Here is a 12331-nt window from a genome sequence, read left to right as displayed (position 1 = left end):
TCAGCTGACGCCCTGACTCTTGCGCTACACAGTCTGATCCAAACTGAACATATTTTATTCCTCACAGTATACCAAAAGCTCCTTTGTTTCTCCTGCATATAATCTGAACAATACTTTTAGCTCATGTCCAGAACAGATTAATCATAGTAAAGTCAGGATTATGTTGTACTTTGAGCAGAATTGTCTTCATTTGAACTCATTACTGTCAGGACTGTAGTTAAGACTGGCACGGTCCCTGCAGCCCTTGCTTTGTTCTGAGTTCCTCCTGTACCAAAGTGCTTTGGGACCGTCGCTGTGGTTACTCTTGTTGGATTCACCCAGATACCAGATGACATCCACAGAGGGGACCTGAGAGGGCTCTGTAGATTAAGGTTGTTTTGAAATGGCCCTGATTATGCTGGGTGGTGTTCTAAATAAATATATTTTGTGAGAAAATAGTCGATTTATTTAATAAAATTTACTGTTTTTATTCTTAAAAAGTGCCGCTTATCAAAATATTTACAATATTTAAGATGTTCATGTCCCTCTTTGCTCTAGTCATTTTTGTCTGCAGGTTCGTAGCAAAAGATTTAAAAACTAATTTTTATTTTATTTTTTTAAAATTCTGTCTGTGTTTCTGAAGGCTTTTGGTCAGCGCCTCCCAGGATGGCAAACTCATTATTTGGGACAGCTACACCACGAACAAGGTAAAAACCTCGGTCGTGTTGCAATCATCTCAAAATATTTTAGAAAAGGTTTGCAGTCTGTTGTCGGTTACAAGCAGCTAATTAGTTGTAATTCCTAAACAAAGTAAATTAAAGACTTTAAAGAAGTAAAACAAGTCAGGTGAGCGTTGCAGTCAGAAGAAAGTAGCAGTTTTTGTTATTTTCAGTAAATAAAAAAAACCATATGTCAAAAATATTAACATGAAAAAAACTTTAGATCATAAGTTTTAATCATTTTAAAAGTTTTAAAAAATGACCTTTAAGATTTTTTTAGACCAATGCTGTAAATTAAAAGGGGAGTATTGACTGAAGGGATTTTAATCAGGATAATATGTTTGTTTGCTTAGGTTAAATATTTTCTACCTCTTCATCAAAGCACATGCCATGGAAAAACCTCCAAAATATGAACTAACATCCATATTTCGAAGAAATGTTATTTAAATTGACAAAGTATTAGGCATATTGTGTTTGTAGGTGCCAATGAAGTGTTTTGTATGGAGGGCTTTGCGCCCTTGAAAGGTTAATTTTGCAGACTGAATTCTCTCTCACTCTTCCATCTGTCGCTGCAAACTATCTAATATTAAATCGTTCTGCTCTCCTCCAGGTCCATGCCATCCCGCTGCGCTCCTCCTGGGTGATGACGTGTGCTTATGCCCCTTCTGGGAACTACGTTGCCTGTGGTGGCCTGGACAACATCTGCTCCATCTACAACCTGAAGACCCGTGAAGGAAACGTGCGCGTCAGCCGTGAGCTGGCCGGACACACAGGTAGGTGGGACTTTTGGGTTACCTCGATTCTGGTTCGTCCATTGGTTTGTTGACGATTTTGGTGAGTCACTCAGATTTGTCGAGAAAGTATATGTTAAAAAGAAACACAGGTATGTTTAAATCATGATTCTTGTCATGTTGGGTTTCCAAACTATACAAAAACTCAGTCCACTTGAAGTCAGAGGTTCTAAAGCCTTAAAAAAAATTGAAGATATGGTGTCAAAAAGAAACTTATCACTGATATTATTGAGCAAAATTATTATTCATAAGTATTCAACAACTATTGAAACAATGTTGAACTCCATATTGCAGATTTATATGTTTTGGGTTTTAATTAACTGATATTCTGCTTTCAAATTTTTGTTACATCCATTATCTTGTCAATAGCAAGTTGCTTTGTCTTGTTCCTCTAGTTACTGTGAATTAACATTAGGATAAAAACTTCATGACTTCATTTTCTCTAAACAAATCTGAATTTCCAGGAGCTTAACATTTGAAACTGCTTTGGTGCAAGACTGAATACATCAAGCAGTAAATAGTCAGATTTGTCTCACAGGACTTTATATTACTTACAAGTTTCTTCCTTTTCATATAGTGAAGCTGTGAAATTTAAGGTTTAAAAGTTCCTACCCAGTCTTAACAGATCTAAAAATGTAATTCATTTTCCAAGTATGGAACAAAGCTAAGCAGAGTAAATACAATCATTTAATCCCCTAAACTTCTTTCCCATTTCTACTGCCTATAAAATCAAAATCAAAGTGTTTGAAAAATTAGGGAAATGTAACTTTTTTCCACTTGTCATTGGGTGCCTTTTATCTGCAATCTGCCTCATTAATCTTAAGTTTCAATCCAACTCATTGAGTTACTGACAGCACCAGGAAATGAAACCTCAAAAATCAGAACCCGCAGCCTTCTTTGGACTATTTTAAACTGGTGGTTCTTCAACGGGGTCTGGTTTAGATTCCAGACAAAGCTCTGAGAAATTTCCTTAAAACTTGCAAACAAAAGTAAATTAAATATAACAAAATATGCCTTAAAGAATCTGTATTTATTATTGCAAAATAGTCTAGTTTATGTTAAAATATCCAACACTGCCAAATCAGAAGCCAGCTCCAGCATTGTATTGCTTCATGTTGAAGAAGCATGCAGATAAAACCCAATGTTCTGTACTTGAAAATCAAGTCGGCAGAAGTAAAAAATCTGTTGGAACCTCGTTTTTTTTTTTTTTTTTTTTTTTAATTCTAAGCATTGTGATCACTGCGCCTAAAAGGTGTTGTCGGTCCAATCTTTTTCATATGGGTTGGTGGTTAAACCTCCTATCATCGCAGACTAATGAAAGTGTTGAGCACTTAAGCAAGGAGCATTCATCTGATCAGTGTCACATGATGCAGGAAGTGTGTCAGCACTTTAGTTCCAGTTCCTTCACTACAGGGAGGGGTGAATGCACTCTGCCAGCTAGTATTGGATGAATTATGGAAGCAAGTCATGGACCAGGAGATGCCCCAGAGTGTTTTTTTGTTTGTTTTGTAGAGAATTAGTCGATTCATCTCCCCTCCCTCCCACATGCAGCTCACATAGCCTCTTCTGTGGGTGTGATGACCATTTGAAGTCAGGTCCCTTCTACACAAAGAAAAATAATATGCAGTCCTTATGAGTTATAAGTTGAGAATACATGTTGCATTGGTTAATCTGAGGGTTTGATTTTGTTCAGGTTACTTGTCCTGCTGTCGCTTCCTGGATGACAACCAGATTGTCACGAGCTCTGGAGACACCACCTGGTGAGTTGGCATATTGCAGCGATTATGTTACTGGACAAAATCAGTGTAAATGCAAACCTTAAATTATGTTTCATCACTATTTGAACATTGTAAATCACTTACTCTTCCTTTAGTGTCAATCTGCGGTTGGACGATGAATCAATTTTATCAATAAATCACATTTTTTGCTTTTGGAGATTTAATTATTTGGATATTGTATTTTTTTCCACCAATGCACTCCTTAGGTTTTCATAGTTGAGTGATAGAAAACTACCATCTTTTTTGACCTAATCCTATTAGTATCCAATCACCGAAATCAGTTTGGTCCAAATTCAGAATAAAGTTGTGTTCACACAGATATAGTTACACTAGCTGCAAATTGCAATACGATGCAGTCAAGTCACATTCAATGGTAATTTGTGAAAGCGCTCTTGAGATGATCGACTAATACTTTAAACATAAGCGTTAGATTTGGATTTTATAAAATTCAGTCACTTCTCAAATATTGGGTTTGTTTTGGTGAGAAAACTTTTTTTTTTTTAAATAGAAAAGAACAGTTTATATGCAATCATTGCTAATTTCTCATTTTGAAGAGAACTTGTTTTGAATGTACTTTTACGCTGTTTTTTTTTTTTTTTTTTTTTTTTTTTTTTGTAGTGCTCTGTGGGACATTGAAACTGGTCAGCAGACCACTACGTTTGCTGGTCACACTGGTGATGTGATGAGCCTCTCGCTGTCGCCGGACAGCAGACTGTTTGTGTCTGGAGCCTGTGATGCCTCAGCCAAGCTCTGGGACATCAGAGAAGGAATGTGCCGACAGACCTTCACTGGCCATGAGTCAGACATCAATGCCATCTGTGTACGAAAAACACACACAAATCTCACATATACAGATCTGACCAGGGTTACCTGGTCAGATCCTTTTATTTGAACTGAGCAGCTAGTTTGCTTGTCAGAGCGTGCAGTGATGATTGGATTGTTACGTACCATATGTGCCAGTAGACTCTTATTTTGACCATAAAAGTAATGTTTGTTTTTTTTCTTCTCATAGTTTACTGTTGGGGAATGTAGTTATTTTGACACTAATAATATCTACTAGCAGGTGCTTGTTTCGATCACAGGAAATGATTTGAAAGCTATTTTAGGCGACAGAAAATCTCATCTGTAGATTATGTTAAACATAAATTGCTGGATTAAAATGTCTTTTTAATTCACCATTTGAAAATGATTTGTGCCACAGTGTCAGAATTTGCCTTTTTGTGGGATACGTTTTCATCTCCTGTTAAATGCAGTGTACGTGCAGGGAGGGGGTAATAATGGCGCCAGAAAGCTACCCCGGTTCCTGGAAGAGGTTGCTGTTGTGAAAACATGCCTTCTCATAATCTCCATAACTTTCAGAAAATACTTGACTAGCAAGAAAAACTAATTTATGTTCACGTTTTTTAGTTTATGGGTGCAGAATTAAAAACGAGGAGACAAATGGAAGCAACATGTCCTGCTGTGAATTAGAGTAACCCTGGGGGAAAATGGCTTCTTTAAAAATAATATAAATTGGATGATTAAACTGTACTCCCTGAATATCACCAAAAGATTATCTGCAGAGAAATGAACTTGGAAAAATATATATTTATTTTATTTTACAAAGGGATGCGAATACTTAGTTTCCTTTCCTTTTGCAGTTCTTCCCCAATGGCAACGCCTTTGCCACGGGCTCAGACGACGCTACCTGCCGGCTGTTTGACCTGCGTGCCGACCAGGAGCTGATGGTTTACTCACATGACAACATCATCTGCGGCATCACCTCCGTAGCATTCTCCAAGAGTGGCCGCTTGCTGCTGGCTGGCTACGACGACTTCAACTGCAACGTCTGGGACACTTTGAAGGGCGACCGCGCAGGTGAGCCATGCTGGAAAAGATGCTCTGAACTGAAACGTGGCAGCAGAACTCGACCTCCACCGCCTCTGGAAGGTCCTAAAAACACCCAGACTTAACTTTACAACTCCAGATGCCATAAATGCACCGAGATATTCTGTAGTTGGTCTTGGAAAAATATAAAGTTGCTTTTAATCATCTTTTTTTTTTATTACATTTTGTGACTTCCAAAGTTTTTTTGTTTTTCAACATTCTAGCCATTATTATTTTGACTTGATGTCTAACATGCGCTTTAATTCAAAAGGTAATTTCACTTCCTGTTTTGGTCAGATAACATTTAGACTTGACCTATGGTTCTTCAACTGTTACATTTTGTTTTGAGTTCAGTAGTAAATTTCAATAACCAAGAGTCCATCAGTGCTTTTTAGTAGTGTACAATCTATTCCTTATTTAACAGATTCAAAAGTTAGAGATTTCAAATAAAGTTGAGCACTAAGTTATAGGACCAGTATCTCTATTACCAGGCTCCAAAGACTGAAAGTTAATTTTAGCAGTGAGCCATTTGATCATTGGTGGAACTGGACTCAAACACTACTCCATTCAGGGAGGTTATAGGTTAATATCTTAGACTGAAATATTGTAAAACCGCCAAGAGAAACACCTAAAAGTTTTAGTCTGAGTAGTGAAAAATGCAGAGAAATTCTGTTGAAATCTGACAAACGTGAGCAGGAAATTTACAGATTAGTTGGTGAAGACGTTTCCATAAAGCTTTCCTCATCCCGCTCCGTGCAGCCTGTTTTAGAAAATGCCAGTGGTTTGTCATGATGGGAATACCTTAGCTTTCCACTGTTGTATCTGCAAAGTCTCACAGCTCATTGTTCAGCCACTTGTCAGCATGTCCAAACAAAGCTGTGAAGTGCTATTCAGAGAGAAAAATGCCTCCGCCAGCCTTTTATAGGCACCGACTGTCCCATTATTAAAACACAGCCAGTGTCAGACGCCCCCGAGGGTGAGCTGCCCGGCTTCATGGCTGCAGTTTAAGATGACCAGGTGGAAATTTAAGGATCAATCATTTATTTAGCATGCTAGAGGTACAGATTCGTGTAGGTGTTTAGCTGTTCTCCTTTTGAAATACAACAGATACTCCTAACATAATCACTGGTTGCTGCGTGACAGCTGCATACTTACGGGAAAAACTCGCATCATTTGTGTGTTTATCAGAAGCACAGGCTTTTACCCCTGAGCAATAGTGTAGTTAAGGCTGCTTTTGATGTCAGAATAAAAGTTTTTGGTACAAATCAAAAACGAGTCATAAAACATTAGCATTTTTCTTCAGTAAAATGTAGGTTTTTAAGAGTTTAGCCTTGTTCCTTATGACATAAACATCACATAGGCCTTCCAGAACTGAAACGGCTCGAATGCAGTAAACCGTCTAGCCCAGTGTTTGTTTGTTTTTTGTTAGTTTTTTTAACCAAGTCTTATAGTTTATCTTTTTTAATCAAGTCTTATAGTTTATCTTTGTATTTCTTTGACTAAAAGTCCATCCTTATTTCATATTTAAGTTCTTCTCAGTTGTGTTGTAATAAGTGTCACACACTTGTTTGGTCCAGCATTTACAACACAGTTATTTTGTAAGCAGCCTTTATTCAAAGGAAGTCCTTCAATATGACAAACCTTTTACACAACATATGGAAATGAGTCTGAGCAATCATTTACTGGATTCAGCTGAATTTCATGTAAACATATGGGAGTGCGTGCTGCCTGCCTGACTGCTAACTTGCATACAGAAAACAAAATAGTTATTTTTAGTAGGCAAGGCCTGTTTTTATTTTTTGTTTTGCCCAAACATATTTAGTTATTCAAGAAATAAAATGTTTTTTATTTTATGTGGCATCATTTTTACTGTTATTGTTTTAAAGGAGTTAAATTACATATGTTCCTATTTCAGTCTTTGTATAAATTTTATTTTCAGTTGTAAGAACAAGAATAACCAGCTTGAGCGTTGAAATGTGGATATTCGCTGCAATGAAAGATATGTTATTAAAAACATGTAGATTTCTTCAAATCCAAGCATTTTTCCGTCTGCTGGTTGGTGAAGAAATATAAATAACTGACTTCATCTCTAATTATTAATACTGCACCTGTACTTGCACTTGTCTCCATTCTTTGGTCTTATACTTAAAAAAATCTATTTCACTAATCAACTCAAACGATTTACTTCTGCACTCCTATAATTTTTCTTTTTTGTTTCCTCATTTATGCCACTAATTTGTTGTTTGGTTTAGAACAGGAAGTCGGAGTCGACCAATGCAGCTGGTTTTACTTGGAGTCCTTAGATCAGATTTTCAGTGTCAAAACTTCCACTGTTTGGTTTTTAATATCATTGTAACTGTATAGGATTAACATTGTTAGTAGTAGTAGTGTGGGTTGCATATTTTGAGTGCAAAAAAGGTTTGCAGAACATGGGGAAAGTGTTATTTATCATTAAAAATTATTATCAACATGATTTTTCTTTTGTCCAATCAATTTCATGTTGAGTTACTGGTTTCTGAACTCAGAATCTGGTTCTAATTCTGCTCTTTGATTTCTATCCTTTAGCCTTTAACATTTTTACATGCTTTCTAGATTTAGAAAGGGTGTTTGCCTCATGTTTTAGTAAAATCTTGTGTTTTCTCTGTCTGAAGGTGTCCTGGCCGGTCATGACAACCGGGTGAGCTGCTTGGGTGTGACCGACGACGGCATGGCAGTGGCGACAGGGTCCTGGGACAGCTTCCTCAAGATCTGGAACTAGAGTCTGCAGGTGAGTTCACTGCTCTATCTGAATTTATTAAATCAAATCATATGTAGAGTGCCAGTCAGAAGGTCAGCATCTGAATTTCATCTTAGTTTTGGGCTTTTGATGATGCATTTGAATCTTTTCTTGTTGTTGTTTTTACCGTCAGGCGATGTAATTGATGTGTTTGAGATTATTGTCCCAGTTAAATCCAGCTTTTGAAAATCTGGCTGTTCATTTGGTAATAATTAGCTGATGGTCCCAGTTTTTTCACCCTCTTTAGCAGTGGAACAAAGCAGGCCGTTGGCACGTTGCTACCACCACCGTGCTCAACAGTTGTTGAAGTCGTACATTTTCAAACCTCACTTTAACGCCAAATACTTGAAACAAAAAACTAACTGACAGCTAACTTTTCAGCAAGATGTCGGTGCTTGTTTTAAGCCAATGATTCCTTAGTACTTTTTCATCAACATTGAGAAATTATTGACTTAAAACAAGCCAGTTTAGTGTTATTTCTAGTGTTCAAATCAGACTATAGATAAGATTTTGTTCTTGTAGTGTAGCAGTTGTATGTATATTGAAATTCTTAATATTTAAGATTCACTATTGTTTGTTGGAAAAATGTTACAAAAGCATTTTAAAATCTCAGTTACCATATTTTCCGCACTATAAGGCACACCGGATTATAAGGCGCACCTTCAATGAATGGCCTATAAAACTTTTTTCATATACAAGGCATTATAAGGCGCATAGAATAGACGCTTCAGTTTGGGTTGCCAAATTGTTCCATACTCTATTATTACACACCCACATTTGTAAAGAAGTGGTCCCCAGTACTTTATATAGTAGTCTGCCCCAGTCATTGTTTCACTCACAGTGTTGGTGTTGCAATATTGTGTCCAACTGCTTTCTGGGTAACACAGACCAACCCACACGCTGCCGCCGCAGTCTCTGTCTCTCTTCCCCCGGCCCTCTGCCCCCCTGGCTTTAAATGTATTATCAAACTTTATTAACAAACCAGCGTTCTGACAACTATCCCAGCATGCAACACACACTTCTTCTTCTACGGAGGAAAATGAAGTCGGCGGCTGCTTACCGTAGTTGCTAGACCTGTTGTGGCTCAATATTGGTCCATAAATAAGGTGCACTGAGTATAAGGCGCACTGTCTGCTTTTAAGGAAATTGAAGGTTTTTAGGTGCGCCTTATAGTGCGGAAAATACGGTAATCAGCATAACCCTTCAACATAAATTTCTGAAGGGTATTTGCTGCCCTCTGGATGTTGGGAGTGAAAGTGCAACATGTTAGACAATCTTCCCATCTTGTAATTTTCATTTACAGTTTGTGAAAATTGTTAATTATACAAGCTTAATAATGAAATGTTTGTGCAATAAAAAAAAATATTCAGATCTATTTGATCATTTTAACTTTGTCCGTGGGTGTAATAATGTTTGTAACCCGATCCTTCTTGTCATTTTCTCCAGATGGCATCCGGACTCCAAAGTCAAGTGCAAGACCATTCCAACATCACAATGTTCATTTTTATTGCATATCCAATCTTTTTTGAAAAACAAAAAACGAAAAAAAAACAAGACAAAACACCATAATACTGACTCCAAACACCCCCCAAAAACTATCAAGGGCAAAAATTCTCTCCTTCTCTCTCCTTCTCATTTAAAAGAGCACAATTGTCTGTCACACATTCAGCTTAAGAAAAAAAAAAAAAAGAAGAAGAAAGAAAAACACCCCCCAACCCCAAAAAAAGCTTGAGGAATTTAGTGATTTCAAAGTGGGCTGCTGGGGAAAAATATCTCCCAACAAGTATGGTAGTAAATGAAAAATCCAGAAAACCCCGTCCACTGCTCCACCACACGGCAAGCGTGTCCTGCATCCTCATTATGCACAGGTCTGAGTGAAGGTTATAACGTGACAGTGATCTAACTCTTCATAGCTTTTATTTTCTTTTCTTTTTTTTTTTTTTTTTTTGACCATGTTTTGTTTCTGTTCCTCTGTTCATTATTATACTTTTTTTTTTCTTTTTTTTTTTTTTGAAGAGAGGTAGATCAGCGAACTCAGTTTAATGTTTAAAACGAGGATCAAAGCTTTGTTTTATTTCTTAGTCTTTACACGTTTTTAGAGAATGTTGTTTTTAGGCGGAGAAGCAAACCAACCTCCAGACGGCGCCATCGTTAAGTCCAGCTTTACCCCACTGGAGAACAAAAGTGAGAGAATTCAGCTTCAACAGGGAGTCCTCAAGCCACATCTCACCCTTCTGTATATTTAGCTCCATGATACTTTAATGGGTTTTTTTTGTTTTTTTTTTTTCCTCTTTTTTTTTTTTCCAGTGTAGTCCACAGATCTTTGTTTGCACAAAAATTAAACGTTGCATATATAGGATAATGTCTAAAGAAAAAAAAATGTTAACTAACCAAGCACATGCTGTTTATGATAATGAATGCTTGTTTTTAAAATGTAATAAAAAGGAAAAAAATGACAAAAAACAAAACATTTTAACCATTCTTACACCTTTCTGTCTGGCAACAGTGTAGAATAATTAAATGAAGATTAACCCATCAGATCATAATCCACCCTGCCCCCCTTCTTTCTTTTTTCTTTTTTTTTTTTTCTTCTTTCTTTCCTTTCTTTCCCCTCCTCTTTTAGTTTAGTTCTCCCTGGTTCGTGTTGCCCGTGGTCGGGACCGGTGATGTGATTCGGTTGTGTAGGGGCGACCTCCACTTTTAGCCTGGTTGCAATCCGGACGTTTCTTTTTAACAGAGGTGCCCATTCCGTGCTTGGAAATGCAGTTACTACTCTGTGAATGACATGTTGTATAAATCAATGTTTGAAAATAATGATATTGAAACTTTTTAAGTTAAAAACAAGAAGAAAAAAAAAGATTTTGGTTGTCTGCCATGGGTGGGTTATCTCTTAGAATCGCATGCTGTAGAATTGCTTAAAAAGGTGCATATGGAATTAAGTCCTTTTGATGTTTTTCTTTAAGAAAATAACCTGTTGAATATATCAATACAATGGTATTTATTTTTCTTTCTATTTTTCTTTGTTTTCCTTTTTTTTTTTTTTTTTTTTTTCTTCTCTGTGCATACATGATTCAACTGAAATGTCAAAGCTATGCACTTGAGAAGCAAGCCCTGCAACATAAACGGTTACTCGGTCCATTCTTGGGAGGGATTCCACAAATTTTAGAAGTACCATAAATGCTTAAAATGCACACACACACACACACACACGCATGCATTCATTCACCTAAACACGTACAGTCCAAACGGAACAAATAAATTTTTCATTCCTTCTGTAGCAAAACAAAATTCCATTTACAGAAACATTTTATAACTTTTTTTTTTGTTTTGTTTTGACCTTCTATAGAAAATGAGAGAAAAAAAATCTTGCAGCATTTGAATGGCAGAACTTTCTGTTGTTCCCTTCTCCTTGTAAACAATACGCTTTTTCTTTAGCAGTAGTAACTTTATTTTCCAATCTGTTTTTTTTTTTTTTTTTTTCTGCGACATTCTGTACAAAAAAAAGTGCTGTAATTGTGCGTTAGGCCTGGAGTTGGCAAAAAATAAAACAAATAAAAAATATTAAAAATTAATTAAATTCCTTTTTCCTTTTCTCTTTCTCCATCAAATAACTGTAGAGCTCTGCACCCCTTCCCCACCACCCCTCCCTTTCACCTTTTGTATTTAATTTTAAAGTCAGTCAGTGTACAACCGAAAGCTGGATGCAAGATAGAAACTATATTAAAATGTACTGTTATTTAAGATGTAATAAAAAGCAGTTTGAGATGACCTACTGTGTTGAGTGTGATTCACTTAGAGCGATTCCCACTGAAGCTAGAATGTTGCAGACTGTTTGGTTTCCTTGTAATTATGTTTAAGTCAAATAAAACTATTTCTTATCCACTGTTGAATCAGCCTGGCTCATCTGTGCACTTCTTTTCTGAATGTCTTCTGAACATCGGCTCACATCAGTACTTCATATCGCTGTTGTGAGATTATTTCTTGGTTTCCAGGTATTTGACGTTGTAAAGACCATCAGTTATTCACTCAAAGAAAACTGCCAGGTCAGAGATGCTCCAACAGGCGGTTTTTTTTATGTTTGCTCAAAATCATTTTGGAGAAATGTGAATTTTTTTTTTTTGCTGCCCCCTACTGGACAAATGGATCAATTTATCTCATTGTATGCAGCACTACAATATTCTAAATGTCTTTATTTTTCTTTACCTTCATGTCATTTAAATGTTCTTGCTCTTGGTATTATGCGATAGATATGATCAAACTTTTATGAAAAAGTAACTGAATAGTGATTGTCATTCATTCCAAGGGGAAATTAAATGTAATTCAAATGTCTGAATGGCTTCTTCAGTTAGCAGCACAGATTTCTACAGTCATGATAATGACCTAATTATTTACACTCAGGTGTGTTGAAGCGGAGACTGATCT

At 36.6% G+C, this 12331-nt stretch overlaps 1 protein-coding gene across 3 annotated transcripts in view; it reads left to right on the top strand.

The window, feature by feature from the left end:
- LOC103467036 (guanine nucleotide-binding protein G(I)/G(S)/G(T) subunit beta-1) overlaps positions 1-11799 on the top strand; it is a 33434-nt gene extending 21635 nt beyond the window's left edge. For all 3 annotated transcript variants that reach the window (XM_008413080.3, XM_008413081.3, XM_008413082.3), the window contains exons 5-11: positions 623-686; positions 1309-1471; positions 3183-3249; positions 3886-4087; positions 4908-5124; positions 7785-7900; positions 9356-11799. In XM_008413080.3, coding sequence (XP_008411302.1) covers positions 623-686; positions 1309-1471; positions 3183-3249; positions 3886-4087; positions 4908-5124; positions 7785-7891 — 820 coding nt within the window. In that variant the 3' untranslated portion in view covers positions 7892-7900; positions 9356-11799. The remainder of the gene's footprint in view (positions 1-622; positions 687-1308; positions 1472-3182; positions 3250-3885; positions 4088-4907; positions 5125-7784; positions 7901-9355) is intronic.
- Positions 11800-12331: the final 532 nt, after the last annotated feature.

The sequence above is a fragment of the Poecilia reticulata genome, chromosome 7 (assembly GCF_904066995.2).
Source record: "Poecilia reticulata chromosome 7, P_reticulata-male-v2, whole genome shotgun sequence".
Classification (NCBI taxonomy): Eukaryota; Metazoa; Chordata; class Actinopteri; order Cyprinodontiformes; family Poeciliidae; genus Poecilia; species Poecilia reticulata.
This window is presented reverse-complemented; position numbering and strand designations above follow the sequence as displayed.